Source organism: Rhipicephalus microplus, chromosome 4, assembly GCF_043290135.1.
Source record: "Rhipicephalus microplus isolate Deutch F79 chromosome 4, USDA_Rmic, whole genome shotgun sequence".
In the NCBI taxonomy this organism is placed as follows: Eukaryota; Metazoa; Arthropoda; class Arachnida; order Ixodida; family Ixodidae; genus Rhipicephalus; species Rhipicephalus microplus.
This window is the reverse complement of record NC_134703.1, coordinates 199,748,083-199,772,360: the sequence shown is the minus strand read 5'-3', so window position 1 is coordinate 199,772,360 and position 24,278 is coordinate 199,748,083. Positions and strand designations below refer to the sequence as shown.

Here is a 24,278-nt window from a genome sequence, read left to right as displayed (position 1 = left end):
CTGTAGCACACTCCTGAGGCGGTGAAGGTGTTGCTGGAAGGTTTCCGAAAAAACGACAACACCATCAAGGTATACGAGACAAGTTTGCCACTTCAGACCAGTAAGCACAGTGTCCATCATCCGCTGGAAGGTTGCGGGCGCTGAGCACAAACCAAAAGGAAGGACTCGAAATTCATACAGGCCATCAGGGGTCACAAATGCCGTTTTCTTGCGGTCTCGCTCGTCAACCTCAATCTGCCAGTACCCACTTTTTAAATCCAAAGAGGAAAAATAGTGGGCGTGGCGTAATCTGTCTTACGAGTCGTCGATGCATGGCAGCGGGTACACGTCCTTTTCAGTCACGCTGTTCAGCTTCCGGTAATCGACGCAAAAACGTAGCGTTCCGTCTTTCTTCTTGACTAGGACGACCGGAGAGGCCCACGCACTTTTGGAAGGCTCGATGATGCCGTCGTCAAGCATTTGTCGAACTTGCATACGAATGGCTTCTCGTTCCTTCGCTGACACACGGGAAGGCTGTTGGTAAGGCGTCGTCGTAAGTGATGATTCTGTGCCTAGTGATCGAAGTCTGGCGCACCTTAGAGGAAGCAGCGAAGCATGACTTGAATTCAAGCAAGAGTTTTCGCAGTGCTGTCTGGTTTTCTGGTGTGAGGTTAGAATTAATATCGATATTGTTTAGAGACGTATCGGCGGTCTCCACTGCTTCCGACGAGAAGCAGATGGGAACGGTTCCTAATTCATCTGCAAACGCTAACGAAGTGCCACGGAAAAGGTGTCGGTGTTCGTTGCTGAAATTTGTAACGAGCAGTTGAGATCGGCCATCACGTAGCTGTATGATACTCCTAGCCACACAAACACCTTGAGTCAGCAGGTGTTCAAAATTACTTTCTGCAATCGCTTCACCATTTCGCGATCCACAGCATGTGACGTCGACAATAACACTGGCTCTTGGAGGAAGCGTTATACTTTCAGCAGAAACACGAAGAACGTCTGTACGTTGTTGGTCGTCCTGCTTGTCGATTGCTCGGTCGGCTGAGAAGGTGATGCGATTCTCTTGAAGATCAATGACAGCTCCATATTCCTGCAGGAAGTCAACACCAAGAATAACGTCGCGTGAACATTCACGGAGCACAAGGAAACTTCCTACAAAAGTATAACAGCAGACCCGAACTCTACTCGTGCAGGTTCGAAGCGGCGAGACGGTGTGGCCACCAGCCATTCGAATCACGGAGCCATGCCAGGGCTTGATTACCTTCTTTAGTAGTCTGGTCATTTTCCCGCTTAGTATCGAATAGTCAGCCCTGGTATCAACTAAAGCACCTACTGCATAGCCGTCTATCAGCACCGGTATATCCAGAGAAAGCCGCACATATCGCTCAGTCGAACCTACACCCTTTACTGTTAGCGTCGATCGGAGGTCTTCAGCACGTCAACTGCCAGCGACCTCGCCTCCAAGGGTCGCTTGCGTTAGTTTTCCCGGCGGGGACTGGAGGACCGTGTGCCAGCATGGCGCTGTGGCGAAGATGAAAAGCGCCTCGGCGACGGTGAGCGCGACTGCCGTCCAGAAGGCGGTGGCATGCGCTGTTGAGCCAGGTAGTCCTCAATGTCTCGGGGTAGCTGGCCATACCGAGGAGGCGCTGAATATACTGAAACTCCGCCCAGCCCGAGGCGCCGGTATGGACACTGGCGGTACAAATGGTCCGCTTCACCGCAGTGGAAGCACAAAGGTCGGCGATCAAGAGTGCGCCAAACATCAGATTTCCGAGGCGAAGCACGTCTGTCGTCGAGGTAGTGTGCTGGTTGTTCCGCAAGATGCACAGGGCTGGCGTAAACGAGGGGTGGGGGCGTGCGTGTGTTCTCGTAGTACCGTAGAGGCTGCGCCGACTGAAGTGAAACCGTAGGAGGTGCCTGAACAAACAGCGGGGAAGAGGAAGCTGGGCGCTTCAAGGCTTCTGCATAGGTCGCACGGTGGTAGTCAGCCGGGGCGGGTGTGGCATTATTCAGACTCACAGGGTCACGAAGGGCACGATGCAGCTCGTCCTTGACGATGCTTGCAATGGAACTTACCGCAGGTAGTGGTGGTGTGGCAGCCTTTTGCAGCTCCTCGCGTACTATGGAGCGGATAAGGTCGCGCAGACACTCGGTGCTCCCAATATTCGTTAGAACTTGAGCAGTGGACGTATTCACTTGCCGCTCATACAAGGTGGATCGATGCTGAAGCATCTTTTCCATCATGACAGCTTCAGACAAAAACTCCGCGACCGTGTTCGGAGGGCTCCGTACAAGGCCAGCGAAAAGCTGCTCCTTAACTCCCCGCATCAGGTGACGCACCTTCTTTTCCTCTGTCATGCTCTGATCAGCTCGTCGGAACAGGCGCGTCATATCTTCCACATAGGTCATGACAGTTTCATTGGGCATCTGGATGCGGGCCTGGATCGCTCGTTCCGCTCGTTCGTGGCGATCATCACTTCTGTAAGTATCCAACAGCTGGCGGCGGAATTCGGGCCACGATGTCATCTGTTCCTCGTGATTCATGTACCAGGTACGTGCTCCATCCTCCAAATAAAAGTACACACGTCATAGTTTGGCCGCGTCGTTCCAGTCGTTCATAGCAGCCACGCGCTCAAAGTCGACCAACCAGTCCTCGACGTCTTCGAGCTCGGTGCCATGAAACGGTGTCGGAACCTGTGGACTTTCGAGGATGTACCGAGTCACCGGGGGGTTTTCCGTACCTGTTAAAGTGGTTTGAACGGACGTGCTCATCATACTTGTGTGAACTGTAGGGTCAGCTTCGGGAGGCAATCCCCTGATCCTGCGGCTTGTCCGATGAACGGGAGTGTTGACTCGCACTGGGCTTGTGGTGCCGCTTCCAGGAGGGGTCTGAAACATCCGTGAGGGGCCTACCCAGCACCTCCACCAATTGTCACGTCACTCCAGGGGGTGTCGACAAGGTTTACTGACGTCTGAGCAACAGGGCTCTAACCAAGCGCGCCGGTTGGGCTTGTTTGCCAGAGCGGGGGCCCACGTGCACTTCTTTCTTCTCTGTGGTGTGAGCCTTCACCTTGGCATACGACCCACTACTAGAAGTAGGTGGCAATATATATATATATATATATCTTTCTTCACACTTACATTACAATTGGTCTAATAACATTCCCTATACATTTCTTGGCATTATTGTCTGTTAGATCTCATTAATATTGTGTCAAAATAGGGAAAAACGAGCCCTTAAGTATACACTTCTTTCTCTATTATTCATTAACGACGGTCTCATACTGGCAGACTTGGTGCCGTTATCTTTTATACGAATGACTATTGGTCAGCTGCCAGCTCGTAATAAGTTCACGTGCTACGTGACGCCAAACAGGCTCATAAAGAGTGTGCCACACTTACCGCCATGGCTACAGGTGGCGCTAACTGACACTCCCTTGCTTAGTTCACATATAAACCCAATAAAGTGGCTGGGGGGATAGCCGCCGTGGTAGCTCAGTGGTAGAGCATCGAACGCGTCATTAGAAGGTCGCAGGTTCCGTTCCTGCTCACGGCAAGTTATCTTTTCACCCACTTTTCTTTCTTCACATTTACATTACAATTGGTCTAATAACTTCCCCTATACATTCCTGGGCATTATTGTCTTAGATCTCATTAATATTGTGTCAAAACACGAAAAAACGAGCCCTCAAGTATACACTTCTTTCTCTTCCCTTATATATATATATATATATATATATATATATATATATATATATATATGTGGGAGCAATAATTCAATGGGCCAGTTAGTCTTCGTGAAGGTATGGGATATGGCCCTATGGGAGCGTTGTCAACAAGGATAAATATATTTATTGTGCCATATTCCATATATATATATATATATATATATATATATATATATATATATATATATATATATATATATATATGAGATCTAACAGACAGTAATGCCAAGGAATGTACAGGGGAAGTTATTATAACCAATGGAATGTAAATAAGAAGAAAGAAAAGTGGATGAAAAAATAACCAACCACGGGCAGGTTGGTTATTTTTTCCACGGTTGGTTATTTTTTCATCCACTTTTCTTTCTTCTTATTTACATTCCGTTGGTTCTAATAACTTCCCCTGCACATTCCTTGGCTATAATGTCTGTTAGATCTCATTAATATTGTGTTAAAACACGGAAAAACGAGCCCTTAGGTATACACTTCTTTCCCTTATATATATATATATATATATGTATATATTGCCATGGGGGTGAGAAAAATAATGAAATAAATATATTTTGAAAATATACAGAAAGATTCGGAGGCAGCTGCGGCCAAGATGGAGGTACAACAGCAGCAACAACACGAGCGTGATCGCATTCATTGTCTTCGTCGTCTACCTGATGCTCTCTCGTTGCCGATGTCATGTAACATATAACCCCCTGCCGCCGATAGCGCTGTTTCAGTGCCTAAAAGAGAGTAGCATCATATGCGGAGATGTATGGTTTCAGACGGGACACGTGGACGACGTCAGTGGCGGGTGCGGACGACGACGACTGACTGTCCAACGAAGCGATCTCATGTGTGACCTCAGTAAGCCGGGGTAAAACCTTGTAAGGCCCCGAGTAGCGCCAACCTGGCGGCATGGTGTCTAGAGGAGGACCAATGAACTTGGAGAGTAGGAAACTACTTTGTGATGGCTATCGTAGTGGGCCTTCTGAGAGAGCTGCGAGCCAAGAAGACGTTCCCGTGCGATTTGGCGGGCCACTTGAGCCCGAGCAGTGGCATCCCGGGCGTACTCTGTAATCGTTTGTGTATTTGATGGGAGAAGAGTGTCAAAGGGTAACGCTGGATGGCGGCTGAACAATAAATAGAAGGGGGAGTAGCCAGCGGTGTCATGGCGTGACGAATTGTATGCAAATGTTACATAAGGCAAAGTACTATCCCAATCAAGGTGATCCTTGGAAACGCACATGGTGAGCATTGTGGTCAAGGTTCGATTTAGGCGCTCGGTAAGACCATTTGTTTACAGGTGGTAGGCCGTAGTGAGCTTGTTAGGCGTCGAACACGAGCGAAGGATGTCACTTACTATATTTGAAAAAAATGAGCGACCACGATCGGTCAGCAGCTGTCGAGGAGCGCCATGGTGAAGAATTACGTCATAAAGCAAGAAGTTCGCGACGTCAGTGGCACAGCTTGTCGGTAGCACTCCTGTGATAGCGTATCTTGTGGCGTAGTCAGTGGCCACGGCTATCCACTTGTTTCCAGTGAGAGAAGTAGGAAGTGGTCCAACGAGATCAAGACCAACGCGGTAGAAGGGGACAATGGATATGTCTACTGGTTGGAGCGGACCAGCTGGTGGCAAGGTGGAATGTTTGGAGCGCTGGCAGGACTCACATTCAGCAACGTACCGGCGCACAGAACGGTAAAGGCCTGGCCAGAAGAATCTACGCCGCACACGATCGTACATGCGCGTGACCCCGAGATGTCCAGTGCTTGGGGCATCGTGAAGCTGTTTAACAACAGCGCAACGAAGTGTCATAGTAACTACGAGTAGTAGCTCTGGTGCCTCGGCGCTGGTGTTGCATCGGTAAAGAATGCCATCGCATAGAACGATTAAGTGTAGCGACGGGTCTATGTGGATCAAACGTAGACTCTGCATGATAGACCGCAAGTGTATGTCGCTGAGCTGTTCCTTGCATATGTTGGTGAAAGCAGACATAGTGAAGACACAAGGGTCAGAATCATGTGCTGAAAGGTCAGGTGGGTTCACGGGGTGACGGGATAGATTGTCGGCATCCTGGTCCATTAGGCCAGATTTGTATGCCCTGTCAAAGCTGTATTCTTGGAGTTTTAAGGCCCAACGGCCAAGTCGTTCAGTTGGATCTTTAAGGGACGACAGCCAGCACAAGGCATGGTGATCCGTAATTACCGAAAAGGTGCAACCAAACAAGTATGGTTGAAATTTTTTGACTGCCCAGACTAGTGCGAGGCACTCACGCTCTGTGATAGAAAACTTGCTCACCGAAGGAGAAAGGAAGCGACTGGTATAAGCGATGACGCGATCCTGTTCACATGCCCCTGGGCGAGAACAGCACCGATTCTATGTCTGCTGGCATCGGTACGAACTTCAGTACGGGCTGACGGGTCGAAATGGGCCAAAATGGGTGGGGAAGTAAGTAATGTTGTAAGGGTGCTGAAGGCAGTCGCTTGGTCAGTACCCCAATAAAAAGGCATGTCCTTCTTCAGTAGTTCAGTAAGTGGTTGGGCAACGACAGCCAAATTCTTCACAAAATGTCGAAAGTAATAAAAGAGGTCGATAAAACTGCGTACACTTTTTGCGGAACATGGTATGGGAAAATCTTTGCCAACTATAATTTTGTCAGGATTAGGATGAACGCCTCGAGCACTGGCAAGGTGGCCCAGCACAGTGATTTCCCGACGGCCAAAGCGAAATGTGGAAGAGTTGAGCTGAAGTCCTGCTGTTCGTAAAACCAGAAGAACAGCCGACAGGTGGCTAAAATGACTTTCAAATGTAGGTGAAAATACGGTGACGTCATCGAGATAGCACAGGCATGTGGACCATTTGTATCCACACAGGAGAGAGTCCATCATCCTTTCAAATGTAGCTGGGGCATTACACAATCCGAATGGCATAACCTTGAACTGGAAAAGTCCATCCGGTGTAATGAATGCAGTTTTCTCATGGTCTCGATGATCGACAGAAATCTGCCAGTATCCTGATCGTAAGTCGATAGATGAAAAGTAGGCAGACCCATGTAGGCAGTCGAGAGCATCGTCAATCCGCGGCAGTGGATACACGTCCTTACGTGTTAATTTGTTTAAATGACGGTAGTCTACGCAGAAGCGCCAGCTGCCATCCTTCTTCTTAACTAGCACGACCGGCGATGCCCATGGACTGCAGGAAGGTTCGGTGATGTCTTTTGTGAGCATTTCTTTAAGTTTGTGCTGGATAACTTGTCGCTCAACATTAGACACGTGATAAGGACGTTGCCGGATAGGGCTGGCGTCTCCAGTGTTAATCCTACGAGTTAAGGAAGATGTCTGACCCAAAGAACCGTCATCAAAATCAAAGAAGTCACGGTAGGATTTCAGCAGGTGTCGGATATCAGTTGTCTGTGTTGCAAAAAGATCAGGGGTGATCATCTTGTCGATGATGGCATCCGCTGCGCTCTTCGATGAGGAGAATGGGGCAGATGACAAAGAATATTCGGCAATGAACGCCGAAATGGCAGCATCTATAGAAGAAAATTTTGCCAAAGTCATACCATCTGGGATAACTTGAGTGCTCCAACTGAAGTTTAGCATCGGAAGAGATGCTGTATTTCCTGTGACTGTCAAAAGTGTGTGAGGCACGGCAAGATTTTCGGCCAGCAGAACGTCAGCAATAAATGTCAACATGTAGGCACCGTCGGGAACAGAAAGGAAAGATCTCAGGTAACGGCTTAAGGTGCTAGGCGAACGTGATCTACTAAACACAGACGTGATTGAGCTGGTGTTGGGTCGTCATGGTAACACGGTAAATCAAGATGAAGCAAGCCGGTTCCACAATCAATAAGGGCAGAGTGGGCGGATAAAAAGTTCATGCTGAGGATAAGTTCATGAGAACGTTTCTCGAGCACAGCAAATAGCACTGTAGTGGAGCGATCGGCAACACTTATACGCGCGGAGCACATTCCAAGCACAGGAAATGTGCCACCGCCGGCGACCTGAGTGAGTGGTACTGTGGGTGGCGTTAAAACTTTCCTGAGGTGGCAACGAAGTTCCGAATTCATCACTGATATGTGAGCTCCTGTGTACACAAGTGGAACAACGGGTGTGTCCTCTACTTCAACATCAATAAGGTTGCATCGAGTCGGCAGCATGGTCAGAGGGTTTGGCGGGCAAGTGATCGATGCAGCATCATCACCTCCAGGAGCTGCATCATCTAGTTTTCCCACGGCAGGTGGTCAGTCGGCGATGTTGGTCGACGAAATTGGGGCGAGCGAGACGACGGGCGACGGGAGAGCGGTGAACGGGACTGGTGAGCATGCGGAGATGGAGAACGACGACGATATGGTGGCATAGAAGGAACGTCTTTACTGGTGGCCTGAAATGATTCTCGGTAAAGTTGAAAATGTCCATGATCCCTCTCTGGGCAATGGGTGTACCCATAAGATGTCTGATGCCAATATCACCGAGTGTTACAATGGCGGGCCATGTGTCCGATACGGTAGCAGTTGAAACTAATCGGACCATCGTCAGCAGTCCTCCACTCGGCTGGATTGCGAGGGCGCATCGGAAGGTTTTGGCTTTGGGCATACGAAACAAGGGTTGACGACAGTCGATCGGCTGAGAGGGAGCTGTAGTGCACTCGGAGGCCAGTCCAGCATGAGAAAGCTCTTGTCGCACGATGACATGTACCAGTGGCACTATCTGAGGGATAGAGTCACAGACATGGGAGCACGTGGACGCAAGAGACGCAGCTTCATGTTCACGTCTGATGATCTTGGTCACGTGCTCTGCAGTTAACGGCGTCTGTAGTGCAAGCCCGTCTTCCCACGACCAGGTTGCTGCTGTGTTTGGTAGTCGAGTGAAATGGTGGGCGATACGTCGACTTTTTGCGGCCTCAAAACGCTGGCACTCCTTGATGATGGCATCGACCGTGTTGCAGTCATTGCATATGAGAAGGTTGAACGCATCATCTGCAATGCCTTTCAATATGTGTGCTACTTTCTCGGTTTCTTGCATGCCATTGTCTGCTTTCCGGCAAAGGGTGAGCACGTCCTGTATGTAAGTCACATAGGACTCTACTGATGTTTGCGCACGAGATGCCAACTCCTTCATGGCCTCTGCCTTTCTACCCACAGACGTGCCGAAAAGGGCGCGCATCTTTTTCTTACATGCATCCCAGCTTTCCATTTCATCTCCGTGGTTCTCGAACCACACTTTTGCTGTTCTTTTTAAGTAGAACAGGATATTGGCCAACATAAGAGTTTGATCCCAGCGGTAATTCTTACTTGTACATTCGTACAACGGCAACCATCCTTCAATGTCAACATCATCAGTGCCACAGAATGTGCCGGGATCTTTTAGCTGCGGAAGGACAACAGTTGTTGTAGTCGCCTCGGCGGGAGCGAGTCCCTGGTTTGCCATGGTGGAGAAATCCGAACGTCGGCCACTGCGGAGCACCGTTATATCGTGTTGTACCCCACACCACCACCAAATGTCACGGGGTGAGAGAATTAATGAAATAAATATATTTATAAAATATACAGGGAGAGGCAGAGGCAGCTGCGGCCAAGATGGAGGTACAACAGCAACAACAACACGAGCGCAATCGCATTCATCGTCTTCGTCGTCTACCTGACACTCTCTCGTTGCCGATGTCATGTAACTATATATTTATTTATTTATTTATTTATTTATTTAGAATACCCTCAGGGCCAATGGCATTACAGAGGGGGTGGGGCAAAAATACAGAAAATTGGAGGTATAGTTCAAAAAAAAGTCTCAAGACAAACGAACAAAAAATGCAGTAAAAGAACTCACAACAATTCCCAAGTACATTTCTAAAAGATTACAAGTAGTTACACAAATTATAACGACACAAAAAACAAAACAAAATACAATATACGTTAAGTATAAACGTGAGTCAAAATTCGGTGTATCAATGAAGATAGACGCATTATATAACTATAAATGGCGGTGCCTAGTTTAAAAAAAAAGAAAACTTGGAGAAATATATCGCATACAGCTACTTTCAATTGGTAGTATCCTTGATGGTTACAACATCTGGAGGAAGGTGATTCCACTCATCACTTGTGTGTGGCACTAATGAGTGAAGGAAAGAGGGAGACCTACAAGATGGGAAGGAAGGAAGGAAGTATGTTTATTTACAGAAAGGCAGAGAGGTCGGCCTGAGCGATAGTTTGCTCTAGCCTGCTACTCTACACTGGGGGAAGGGAAAGGGGAAAAGAAAGATTAATGGATGACGATGGTGAGATAAAGAGGTGAGTATGTAGTGTTCTTTCTAGTTGAGACACATTTTATAGCCGCGCACATAGTCCAGTTGCTTCTAAAAAGGTAATAACTGCTCTTGTGACCGCAGTTGCACTGTTGGTGTCTGGCCAAGGGCCCAACATGGTCTCATCAGTTAATGACCTACTGCGATATTGTTCAGTAGAAGAAATCAATGTTTGTCGTTCACGTGCGTATGCTGGGCAGACACAAAATATGTGCTCAAGTGTTTCTGGCACATCACAGTGTTCACAATTAGGACCGGTGTCACTGCGACTGATGATATGTGCGTAACGTCTAGTGTACGCTACACCAAGACGAATGCGGTGGATCGTACTTGTGAGTTGTCGTTTCAATTTAGGAGGCATGCGGAACCTCATTTCCGGGTCCCATTTGTGAAGTCGCTGGTGTCGCCGTTCCGGTTTGGTCCAGTGCTGAAGTGTGTAGCTGCGCATCACGCAGCGAAGCAAGGCGTTCGTGTCAGCTCGTGAAAACGCAATGCGTACTTTAGGGGCACTGCTTAAGGCATTTTTCGCTTGAGCGTCTGCCTCTTCGTTTTCCATCACGCCGCAATGAGCGGAAAACCACTGGAAAGTTATAAGATGGCCATTTGTTGAAGCAACCTGAATAAGTTCTGTGATTTCTATTGCCAAGCTGTAATATGGACCTTGCTTCATGATGCAATTAATGGTTTGCAAAGCGGGTTTGGCATCACAGAAAATCGTCCAGGCTCGAGGTCGCTCTCCGGAAATAAACCTTATTGCCTCTTGGATAGCGACAAGCTCTGCGGCAGTTGATGTGGTTTTATGGTCCACTTTGAATCGTCGAGTGATATCCATGTCTGGGATGACAAAGGCTGCGGCGGAGGTGTTTAGCGTGGTGGATCCGTCGATGTACACGTGCAGAGAATCACTGTACGTTGTATAAATGTGATATAGGGTCAGTTGTCTGAGGCCAACAGAAGAAATGAGCGACTTCTTCGTAATTCCAGGTATCGTAAAAGAGATAGGTGGTTTAGGCAGAACCCATGGTGGCACTGCAGGGGCATTTGGCGGAGAAAACCTTGATGGTATAATATTTTCATGCCGCAATATTACTTTTGAGAAACTGCAATCTGGGTGAGTGGTGGGTAGTACTGACAGTGGGTGCTGTCTGTGTCTGCTCAGTAATCGTAGGTGAACTCTAAGTGGCTCGCAGAGCATGTATACACTGATGGGACAAGCCCGAGCCTCTGCGATTGTCCCATTTGTTGAAGTGCAGCGTGGTAGACCCAAGCATCTTCGTAAGCATTGAGCTTGAACACTCTCGAGCGTCTTCACACAACTAGGTCTCATATTGGAAAGCACCGGCATGCTGTATCGAATGTATCCCACAAATAGAGCATTGTATAATTGAAGTAGCGATGATTCTGATGGGCCCCATCTTGCTCCTGCTACGTGGCGAAGAATGAGAGCAAAGCTCTTCAATTTAGATTTAAGTACGGCGACATGCCTCGTCCACGATAGATCTCTGTGTACGACAACCCCAAGGAACTTGTGGTGCGTTACAGCAGGTATCGCTGTCCCATTAATAAATATCGGGTATTGCGACATATGCTTGCGCGTGAACGCAAGCACTGCGCATTTGTCGATTGAAAGAGTGAGCCCCTGACGTCGTAGATATTTGTATGTGATCGTCACTGCACGCTGTAGTCGAGCTCGCAATTGAGGACGAGTAGTTCCGGATGCCCATATGCATATGTCATCAGCGTATGCAGTGATCTTCACCGTGCTGGGAAGCTCTGCTGCTAGGCCGATCATTGTGACATTGAATAGGATCGGGCTGAGAACTCCTCCTTGGGGAACACCACGATGAACCTTATATCGATCGGTGTCTCCGTTACTTGTCGTCATGTAAATGGTGCGGTCCCTAAGGTAGCTAAAAATCCAAGCGTACAGTCGTCCACCGATGTCGAAATCTTCCAGTGCGTCAAGGATCGCATAATGCAGCACATTATCGTAGGCACCCTTAATGTCTAAGAAGACCGCCGCCACTAGTCTGCGTCGGCTTCTTTTCTCTTCAACGCTGGTGATCAAGTCGACCACACCATCAATGGCAGATCGGCCTCTTCTGAAGCCATTCATAAATGCAGGAAAGGAGTTGTTGCTCTCTAGAAGCCACTCTAATCGTGCCAGTACCATTCTTTGCCTCACTTTTCCGACGCAGCTGGCTAACGCGTTTGGTCTGTAGGAGGAAAGTGCATAAGGACACTTCCCCGGCTTGAGCAATGCAATAATGCGACTGCATTTCCAGTTAGCTGGGACTTCTCCTGACTCCCATGAGGTGTTATAATGAGATAACAGGATACGTCGTGCTTCTGTATCAAGATGGTTGAGTGCAGCATACGTGATTCCGTCAGGCCCTGGTGCCGATGATCGGCGGGAGGCAGAAATCGCAGCGTCAAGCTCATGTATTGTAAAACGTACATCAAGGCGCTCGTCAGACGATGGAGGCGCAATGGTAGTAAGAAGCTCATTAGTGGCAAGATCATCAGTGGTGTCCACGATGAGGCTACAGTAGTCACTGGCTATCTCAACTTCTGTCCGTCCCTGATGTAGAGCAACAGCTTGAAATGGTTGATGTTGTTGGGGAGTTGTCTGCAAACTTCGTACCACCCGCCAGATCTTAGATAGAGGTTGCCTGGGGTCCAGAGATCCACAGAAATTTTTCCAGCGTTGCCTGTCAATCTTGTCAAGATGCCGAAGAACATGTCGTTGAGCTCGACGACAGGCGGAAAGGTCTGAAGGTGACTTCGTTCGTCTGTATCGGCGTTCGGCACGGGGACGGATTGCACGAAGGGCCTCGTATTGGGAGTCAACTGCTGATCTCTGCATCGGTAGGTTAACCTGTTTGGTTGTGTCACGCAGTGAAGAAGCAATGATGTTTTCTACCTCGGATGGATCAGTCGTGTGCTCACAGCCAGACTTGACAGATGCCTTGAACAGTGTCCAGTCGGTTTGACAGATGTAGCGTGTGTGCATGCGGCGAAACCACCTGAACTGAACATAGGTTGGAAGGTGGTCACTGCCGCGAGTGTCCAAATCTGTGCACCAACATGCGGAAGACAGAAGGTTTCTGGAAACGAAACAGAGGTCGAGGCAGCTGCTGTAGGACGTGCCACGAACAAATGTAGGTGATCCGTCGTTGAGTACGCTTAGTCCATAGTTGTATATAAAATTGGCTAAATCCTTTCCGCAATAATTCGTTGTAGTGCTACCCCAGAGAGGATGATGTGCATTAAAATCGCCGATCACAATGTGTGGCCTTTGTGCTGCTTGAAGAATGGTCCCCAGGTGGAAGCAGTCCATCTGTGTGCTTGGGTGTATGTATCCTCCTATTACGGAGAATGTTCGCTTTTTATGTGTTATAGTCAGGCTCACGTAATCATTGCTAGTATGCGACGCGACTTCATGTCTCAAGAATGTCAAATCACGGCGTATACAAACGAGAACTTTGCTCGTACGTTGATCACTGCGGGACCAAATCTGGATATATCCAGATATACGAAAAGGTGAAACCATATTCGGTTCACATATAACGATAACAGGAAATTGATATTTAAAAACCCATTGTCTGAAGTCTGACAGATGGCCACGTAGGCCACGAGCATTCCATTGCATAACAAGCGACTGGCGCATGCGTTCTTCGAACATCAGTGCCATGTTCACTTACTGAAGAACCAGTAGAAGAGGCTCCAAAACCTCAAGTAGCTGCACAGCCGCCTTAGCAGCGGGAGTGTTTAGGCTGCTGAGAATCTTACGCATTGAACCCATCAAATTTTTAAGCATAGCCTTGACATCTGTGTTGTCCATCTTCTTGTTTTCTTCATTGGAGGTAGGGGCACTATGTGATGATGGCGCTACCGTAGCTCTTGACGGTAGTGAAGGCCACTGAGTCTCCGATGTGGGGAGAGCCAATGACTGGTTACATTGTACTTGCGTGGACTGTATTGGCATTTGAGCATCTGTATCCTCCTTTCTGACCGACAAAAGTAGGCTAGGAGGTGGTGAGGGCACGGTTTTGTGTGTTGAATTCGATAAGCTATGAGCACAGCTGCTTCGTTTGCGTCGATGTCGCGAACGATGTTTACGGCGCCGTACAGCCCTTGCAGCTTCTCTGTGAGTGGAGTGGTCTCGAACCATCTTCTTCAGGATACTAATTTCATTCCTCATTTTGGGACATTCCTTTGATGTTGCATCGTGGGCGCCTGAGCAGTTTGGGCATTTGGCCACAGCATTGCAGTTATCACCATCATGAGGGCCACCGCAATGCTTGCAGGTTACTGCACCCTTGCAAACTGCACTAACGTGCCCAAATTTCATGCATTTATGACATTGCAGAGGTTTTGGTACGTAAGGACGTACCGAGTGCCTCACGTACCCAACTTTTACATGTGTGGGTAACGTCTTCGACTGAAACACTACTTTAACACATCGCGTGCGTCCAAAGCGGTGGAAGCCAAGCACGGGAGCCGACGATGACAGCAGTTTCTCGAGACTCGAGTCTGTTATCTCCTCATCCACATCGTATATAACTCCTGTTGTCGTTTCTTCGTCGTACGCGGAGAATGCGCGAACCGGAATATTTCCTAATCGAACAATCGCTTTCAGCGTGTCCATTAAGGCCTTCGTAGTGACCTCCACGGACATTATGTTCTTTCGGGTATTTATGCGTATTTCTACGACTTTCCCTGGAGCGATGAGCTCAAAGTACTCTGTCAGGCTCTGCCTATTTAGAGAGTTCAAGATGTCTGTCTTCGATGTCAGCACATACGAAATGGTGTACGACCGCATGCTACTCGCCTTTGTCTGTGCTTGCCGGCTAGTGGGCGATGTCCGGCTGATTTTCCTCTTCAGGCGTCGGCTTTGTACGACCACGTAGTCGCTGTCCGAAGCCATATCTTCAACGGAGGAGTCATCAGAATTGTCATCGTGGGCCCCGCTTGGGCCGGGGTGAGAACTTGCGTCAGACGCACTATGATGTGGTCGGCCCGGTCCCGGTTGCTAGATGGGGTTTTGATCCCGCATTCTAAGGGGAAACGCCCCTTCGAGGTGTGTCGATTATTGAAAAATTTTGGCAAAAGAATTAGGAAACTCACAGAGCTCGAAGCAGAGGCTGCTCTCTGTGACAACTTCTTCTTCTTCCCCCACCTACAAGATGGAATGCCGACTTTGTGTTGGTGATCAATGCGAGATGACATGTAATGCAGTGCTGAAAGGAGTTGGGGTCGTAAACAGGGGTGGTGATATATCCAATGAAAGAGAGAGAGGCGCGCGATTTTATGTCGTAAAGCTAGAGGTGATAATTCTAGATTAGCTTTCAATAAACTGATGCTAGCGGTGCTATTATAGTTAGATGAAGTGAATCGTGTGGAATTGTTCTGAACTTTTTCTACTAAATAAATTAATTTATGCTGACTGAGGTCATATATATATGGGCATATTTTTCATGACCCAATAAACCTGGGCAGTATTTTTTAAATTGTATTAAGGCCTGTGTAAATGCCATTTGTTTTTGTTCGAAGGAAGTGGAAACAACTTTGAATAGAAAAAGATTGACTTTCGCTAGAATGCAAGTGATAACCTGTAAAATATGTCATGTTTAAAAATTTACTACTCCTAGAGTGTATAAGCCAGTATAACAAGCTTTTAAACTTAAGAAATGATGAATCAATGTGAAGCTAATATGTTCATTTAAAGAAGCAGTGACATCAACTTTACGCATGTCCTGTTTTTTACGTTAACACGTAGTTATGGATCCCCTAGTAACAATTGATAAAGAGATGGAAAAGGAAGAAATAGCAACAAAAACAGAAAGGGCAAGGGAAATAAACAAAAACAGAGGAGAAATAACAGAGAAAAACTGAAAAAGACAAAAAAGAAAGAGAGGAGGAAAGGAAGCTCAAGAGAAGCAAAGCAGACTTCCCAGCCCCGCACTTCCTTTAGGCCTGCTGCATGTTCATGTGCTAGAGACCTGCGCTCCCACTGCAGTCTGGCTCTTAGCTAGCTGTTGTGCTATACTTATAGAAAGCATCAACACAGTGAGGCTGGCCTTAAATTTGTCGTCTGACAGCAATCCGGCCAGCCTCGCCCCGCCACAGTGGCCTAGCTAGTTGTACTCGGCGGCTAGACCTGCAGGTTGCGGGATCAAATCCCGGCTGTGGCGGCTGCATTTTTTATGTAAGCGAAAATGCTGCAGGCCTTTGTGCTCATATTTGGGTGCACGTTAAAGAACCCCAGGTGGTCGAAATTTCCGGAGCTCTCCACTACGGCATCTCTCATAATCATGTGGTGGTTTTGGGACATTAAACGCCAGATATCAATTTATGCAGCTAGAATCACGCCTTTTATGCTTTCTATAAAGCACAGCCAAGCGGAAATGAGCAGGACTCCCATGGGACCGCAGGTCTAACACACCAACTACATGCAATAAGTCTGCAAAGTGCATGAAAACAGCCTTTATTTACTAAACGACAATGTCTATGTATATCTGTTAAATGTCCATTCAGTGTCCATGTGCAACATACCTGCGGCCTTACTCGGTCGAGCTTTTCATAGTTGCGGGTACATCTAATTTTCGTAATTTGGATTTCTGAAACATACCATGGATGTCTGCACAATATTTATGGTTCAGCTTTGCCTAGAGTTTTTTTATGTTTGTGTGCCACTGCCTATCTAACTTAAACAATTGTGATTGATAGGCTAACTATCTCCAATTAAGACAACCTTTTGTTTAACATACTGTGAAACATATCGGCCAACTTTGATGCTAAAATGGTATGTCGTGCTGTTGATGATTGTGCTTGTTGATAGCCTAATTGTGTAAGTCGAAGCTGAGGTCTGCCTGCGAGTGCAGCTTTGAAAGTTTTCATAAAACGGCAAGGATGTGCCTAACATCACTAAAGCAATTAACATTGCACAATAATTGTGATTGGAATAACTTGCATGCTGAAGCTGTAACCCAAAAATCTTCGGTATCCTTTGAAGAGGACTTGATCTGGATGTCAAACTCTGGAGTTTTGTGGACACGCAGTTCAACCTGTCGACGTAGTTTTGAGTTGTGCAAATCCCAACTCTTGCACAGTTTGCTGAGCAGCCAGGTGCAGCTACAGCGTAAGAAACAAGGACTGAGCTAAATATTAGGTGTATTTGCACATTGAACACTTGGAAAAAGTGCTACAAATTTCTCTCCTCTAGTCAGTAGCGTCCCTGAACCGCCATGAAGTGCTTACTGGTTCACTCACCAGAACGACGACTAAAACAAGAGCAGACGCAACAGCTCTCACACTCAGACCCTAGCCGAGGCTACTGTTGTGTTGTGAATTGCCACTGATGTAAAAAAGACTTCAGTATGGCTAATTTCCGCAGCTTTCACGAAGCATAACGGTGAGAGTGCAGGATATGGGCAGTCGCGAACGCATTGGGTAAGCGAATTACTTGCGTTCTCCACAGCCGTTCGCTTGAGAAAGTGTGATAATGTAGGTTTCCTGTTATTGTTCTGAGTAGCCTTGAGGAAGAACCATGGCAACTTTGATTATGAAGCTTCTGATCGCGGTGCGCGCCGTGAAACAGTAGACAGGTGACACGAGCGATAAACATTGCACACGCCACGACTACTGATGAACTGAAGTTGTCGCCACCACACAGTATTACACATGTATGGCTTTGAAGGCTCTAAGTTCCAGCTTTAACGAGGAAACAAGAACATGTACGTTATACAGGTAAATTGCAAAATGATCACGACCACAATCAGGTTTTTTTTGCCTTTGGTATGCGTAATTGCCAGGGCTATCTCAAAGGCCTTGGTTTTGTACCTTTCATTGTTCACACCCGCATGTATCCCCATTTGTGCTATATACAAACGCTAGACAACTGTCAACAGAACATTCTAGCAACAGTTCAATCCACAGGAAGTGAGATATCGATAGAGAATGAAACTGCAAAGACGAAAATCGTCAGGGACATTTGTGCTGGATAAAGCGAGCTTTGTACCACTGATAGTAAGATACATTGCTCGTGTATGTACTTCATCGCTTTGGCATCTTGTGTGTGCCCAAGTTTAACGCACTTAGGCGTTAAAGATCGCATGACGGTCGGAGTGCTTGCCTCAAACTCGATATCATGCGATGCTCGCTTGCACTTGAAGCACACCAAAATAACTGAAACATCTTTAAAGTTGTACCAGCAGGCGCTTTGATGAGCTTCCTACTTTTCTGAAGTGAGGTTGGATTTATGGAAAAAGCTTGCCAGGTCCTTGATTTTCAAAAACCACACCTCAAGACTAACGAAACAGGAGGGCATATATGCATGTTCACTTGCAGACGGCTCTCTTTGCACTACTCATTTAAGGCTGGCACGGCGATTGGGGCGCTGATGGCAGCGTTTTTCACAGCGCCGCCTGGGCAGAGTCCGACGTTTCGAAGTATTCTGTAACCTGTTCAGAATGCCTTGCCATTATTCGTCGGTCTTTTTTTTTTCCCGAAAAGCATGTTTATTATGTTTATGTACCACTCTGCTATAGTGGAAGTTACATCATAGCAGTACTATAAATAAATAAATAAATAAATAAATAAATAAAAGCATTTATTGCACATTTTCACGAAACTTAATAACCATCTCATTTTTCACTGCATTAGCACAGAGATGTATTCTGAAATCCAAAATGCCATATCTGATGGAAGCCTTCCCCCGTAGTCATTAAGTTTATAACGTACCCCAGTATAATAAAGAACATTGTTGAAAAGTCAGAATTCAGTGAAGGATGTTTGTGAAGGCAGTCTAAAATGAAATATTGACACACCAAAAGGACAAAAATGGTCGTCCTGAGGTGTACTCAGCACAAAGAATGACACGCATTCCATTGAAAAGGCCCAGCGCAGGTGTTGGACCTGGGGTGTGCTAGTGATGCATCAAATATTCATCGCATAACACATCTTATTCATAAAAGCTAACCATTGATAAGCACTGACAATGAAAGTTGGTACGTATTAAATTTCAATATGCAAAGCTAATGCAAAGTTAAGGTAATTGAACACTGGCAGCTGTGATGTGTTTTTGAACATAAAAGTGTGGCATAACCTCTTTTGCTCTTTGGAAAGTGTTGCTGGATGACTACAGGGCTTCTGAAATCCATGAAGACCCCCTTGACGTGGAGAAGTACGTTCTGAACGTTCTGTACTTATTCCCCTACGAAAATCCTTTAATTTTGAAGTGATCCAAAGTAGTTTCTATGGCAGATCGGTGTGAACCCGGCATACTCTCATTTTCATTTACACTCAAATGTATAACATCTGGGGATTACAGTGTATTTTGACACATAAGAGTTGCGGCATTTCATGGCTGTTTTTACTATTTATATGCTCCATCACTCTGTATGTCTATGTTGCTTTGGGGCATGCCAAAGCAAATTATCATTGTACAGTGCCAATAAGGCTCGTGCTTCTGTATTTCGATACGTGCAACTAGCCCAATTTGCCTCACGGTGATATGTAATTCACTTTTTATTTGATTTATTTCTCAACAGTACATATAAAACCACCACATTTTTGTCGCATTAATGTTTAGAGTGACATTGTAAGCGCTTGAAAACTGTTTAGAGAAACACTATTGCAAGAACTTTTCAATGAAATTTCACTTGTGGGGGCACCTTGGGCTTCACTTGTGGGGGCATATCGAAAGTGGAATTTGTATCACATGCATATTAAGATATATGAGACTCCCAAGGGGTATCACTACCGTGCTGTTTAGAGAACATCTCTACAAACCTGTGTTCAATACATCTTAGTTCACCTGTATGCGAACTTGAAGCCTTTGCAAATGCATGTGAAGTCCAAAAACTCCTTGGTCAGAAAGAGGTACTACCATTGTGTGGGACTGGTTTTTCTGGTTGGTTTACATTGTTCTTCTTGGGTCTCATCCAATTGTTCATTTGACTTTACCACCGGCTGTCTCCTGCTTTTCTTGCGGGAGCCAAGAGCTTCTGCACCGTCTTTTTGTCGCCAAGCAAGTGGTGCGTGAAGGTGAAGTCCATTTGACTCGTGCCAAAGAGTAAAGTGGAGAAACTCTTAAACACCACTCAATCACAAGAATGTCCCATTGTTGAAAAGCGTTGTAGTAGTAAAGATCTGCTACGTGAGATACTGTTATTGCTTCGAAAATCCAGGAATACCTCCTATTCTCTGAAAGCTGTACCAATCACCCTGGAACGTCACCACTTGTTGCATTATACTTTCGGTGCCATTTGCGAGTCTATAGAGTCCTCCAAACATGTGTTGCTGCTTTGCACAGTATCATGTCTGATATTTCTTGCAAACTTAAATAAATTATCTTGCTTTGTGGCTGCTCCACAAAGATTTTGCAGAAATAAATGTTTATCAGGCCAAAAGTGGGAGACAAACAGCACCATTGCTTATTGCCTGATCCCGAATATCAAGGTCCACTGTGGCTTTTGAATATTGAATCTGTGATTTGGTGATGTTTGTGGTCCAATGCAAATACAGGAGGTGACATGCTTGGACATGTACAATTATAAACAGTCATGTGTTAATTATACAATCACCAGCCTTCGTAGCTTTGCAGAGCACATATTACTTGATCATAACCAGTGTAGGCTGAGAGAAATGTAAGTGTTGTCTATTTTTGATAATTCACAGTGCAAGAAGGACACAGACGAAGTATAGGACAACCTGAGCGCTTCGTCTGTGACCTTCTTGCGCTGTGAGTTATCGAAAATTAACTATCACCAACTAGCCCATATTTTCCTTTTTGTTCTTGTAAGTGCTGTAAGCATTAAACAACTCAGCCCCCAAGGAGAACGTGCGAGCTAATTTCGCAAAGTGAACTGATCCACTTGCCTTGCTCGGACTCTGGAAGCTGTTCTGCTGTGACGGTGTCCAGCTTGGCCTGCGTAAGTGCGATCATCAATGTCTCATTTCAGCTTTTGGTTTATGTTCAGCCGAGGACACAAGCATGACCATAATTAGTCAAGTGTCAATATATTGTTAGTAAATGTAGCGCAACTTGGAAATCTCTTGAAATACTCACATAGCTGCACATTTTTCTACTAAAAAAACAAATGCACAGCGTTCACTGCCAACTGTTTATTGTGCGTCACTAATATGTGCAAAACAAATGATCGACAACAGTATGCATAAGCAAAGATTCAACAAGTGATGCAAGAACCAGCCACCCCTCTCAACAAAGTAACAAATAAAGAAAGGGAAACACAAATAAACCAGCTAGGAGCGCTAATACCTTGCCTCGAAAAAAGATATTTCCTCTTGATACAACACCATGGACAGCTCGCTAAGACAACAATCCTTATTTTTTTCTATATACTTGTATGCTCCCAATGACAGACGTGCAAATGATTTCACGCTCCTTTTGAGAATGTGTGTGTCTGTAAATCTTGCTATACAGACAGGCAGGTTCCCAGAAGGAGCGTGAAATCACCTGTATTTCTCTTATTGAAAGCACGTTTCATAGAAAAAAAAAAAAGAATCGTGTTTGCAAGCTGTACGGCCATAACCACGTCTGTGTAGAGCACGCAAGCAGCTAGTTTTTGCTCCATGGCACGAAACCTTGAGGCAGAATCGGGCTCTGATGTGGCCAGCCTCACAACTAGGACACAAATGCTCCTAGCACACCACTTCAGAGCCCGAAACTGTCACAAGGTTTTGCGTCGCGGAGCAAAAACTGGCTGCTCGTGTGCTCTACACAAACGTGGCCGCCGCTGTACACGGTATTGTATCGAAAGAAAATATATTTTCTCAAGTCAAGGTGTTAGTGCTCCTAACTGGTCCATCTGTGCTTCCTTTTTTTATTTGTTACTTTGTTGCATTGGGTAGCTGCTTTTTGCATCACTTGTTTAGCACATGCTCATTATTGTTGATTATTGCTTTTGCACATAATCCTGTATATAAGATGGTCAGTCAGGCACAATGAACAGCTGGTAGCTGGGTGGTTTTTGAGTGGAAGCGAGTGTGAATGTGTGAGTGTTTCGAGGGAGTTGCACTAAATTTGCACAATATGATGAGTGACCAAGTAGCCTAGCAAGTTTTAATGAATGCCAATATAATGAACATAGATAACAACTTATATGTGGTAGTATACAAACCAAAGAAAACCTCACTTCATTGATACTAGCATTTAATAAATACATGCTTACAACAATTACACAATATGATGAACCCGTCCTTTTTTTTTTTGTAGCATGCTATGTTACAAGTTTGGTTGTACTTTGGTTGCTTAACATGCTGAAGAAAATCACTGCAAAACATTCTTTTATCTGGACTTTCATGCCAAAGTCTTGGTGTCAGTACGTGAGCATTAGAACATGTGCAAAATAATATAATTCCTATGCATGCACCCTTGGCCTCAACTGAATCCAAAGATGAAACATGACAGGGGCATGTACTAAATTCAGTTTGTTTCTGAAAACCTTTTACTCACTAGGACTGGTTCATTTGCAGACTCGGTAATCACAAACTCGTCATCTTTGTCATCTTCATTCTTGTCTTCACTTGTGTCCAGAATTACGTTTTCAACTGGCTTAGCAGTCGGAGCCCTGTGACATGAGCAGGTTATTATAATTGTTTAATGGAAGCAACCACTGTAGGAAAAAATTGGGTTGTAGAGTGCTGGAAGATGACTACTGGCGAGTAGATTGAAGCTAAGTTGTGTTATACTATGTCTATGACCTCATTCGCACTCTTTAGGTAAAACTGATGCTTGGCTGAATTGGTTTCTATTTAAGAATGGTAAAACAGTAAAAAAAAAGAAAACAGATGCAACCCGTAGAAAGACACACAAATACTTCACTGTCTTTAACTTATTTTTGGAGCTCTTACCAGCAGTTCTGACATCAAGTTAGGCTTCCAGACAAACTTCACTATAGACTGGCAGATATTTAAAAATTGAGCCCCAGTTCATTAACTTCTGAGCTCTAAAAAAAACAGCCGTTGCAGTTTTCTAAATTGCTTCTTTTTTTAATTTTGTGCATTAATGCATCACTAAGACACATCTGTTTACACTGTATAAATGTATCTGAATTTTTAATTTAAAAGTCTCAAATCACAATGCAATAATATATACATGCGGTATGTAAATGAAAAGGTACGAAATGAAACTATGGGTGTAAATGAAGATTTCATTCAAAGTATAGACTGTATGTTTAATCGCAATGATCTCATTGATGAACGGGCCAAGATATTTTTTGTTCCCAGAATGCCTGTAGCCATGACGAAACCCAGTCCTACACAGCGTCTTTGAGTCCGTGATCTCGGTTAAAGCGCATCCCTTTCAGATATTTTTTTGAAGGGGACTGAACACATGGAAATCGTAAGCATTCAATAGTGGCTTGTTCGACACCCTCCACTGTCACAAATCACATAACGCCTCAGATGTTGAATTTGGCTACGTAAATGCCATCCTGTCCTCTCACATGCTGTTGTGCGAATTGAATGGCAGTCCTAATGAGAGCTTTTGCTGTGCATGCAGACACCCGCGATCCTGTCCTCAGATATATCGCTACGTTCTGCCATAGCGGAATCTATGTTAACGATAATGTTGTTATGATGTTTCGTACCTTTTCATTTGAACACCCATTGTAAAGCCATACATGAAGCTCATATTTGTAGAGCCAAAAAAGCTTGAAGAGCAGCTAATCAGCTTTTCCCTTTTAGGACATATCGAATCATGTGGCTGACGTTATTTTGCAGTCTGAATTGAATAAACTGTTAACTTGATGCTGAACTACTTTTTTCTCAATTTTTCTTAATACCTATTTAAAGAAAGATGAGTTAAATACTTATAGGATAATTAATAAAACGTGTCTCAGAAATTGGTAGATCCTAGTTTTCTTTTTCGAATCCAATAAACTCATTCTCTGAAATTAAGTCAGTTTAGTTCATATCAAACACAAAGGAGTTCCTTCTTCGTCAATAAAATGCAATTCAGAAGGTTGATAATATTGCAATTAAAATTTGTTTTGCTTCTTTGTTTGATGCCTTAGTTGTTTGCTTGAGTGATATGCAAGCAAGTGTATTTAAGTAGCCTAAAACATTTGCCTCTTCAGTGAATAATTTCATTGAACAACCATTGAGTCACTGAATCACAATCACTATAGAATCACTGAGAAATCAGTGATTCATTTTTCTTCAGTGATTGTTACAAGATTGAGTGGCAATATTATTCAGTGGCCCAAGAACCACCACTATGGAAATTTATGAAGGTGTCATCACTG

The 24,278-nt window shown here is 45.4% G+C and overlaps 2 protein-coding genes across 2 annotated transcripts in view; one reads left to right on the top strand and one right to left on the bottom strand.

Moving 5' to 3' along the window:
- Positions 1–24,278, top strand: part of LOC119172532 (protein AAR2 homolog) — a 101,152-nt gene that overhangs the window by 24,246 nt on the left and 52,628 nt on the right. The gene's annotated exons all lie outside the window — the stretch shown is intronic.
- Positions 1–24,278, bottom strand: part of IFT54 (intraflagellar transport 54) — a 53,161-nt gene that overhangs the window by 23,573 nt on the left and 5,310 nt on the right. Inside the window, exons 11-12 of the mRNA XM_075893925.1 lie at positions 22,487–22,601; positions 20,890–20,938 (exon numbers count right to left, since the gene is read on the bottom strand). Of these exons, the coding sequence (XP_075750040.1) occupies positions 20,890–20,938; positions 22,487–22,601 (164 nt within the window). The remainder of the gene's footprint in view (positions 1–20,889; positions 20,939–22,486; positions 22,602–24,278) is intronic.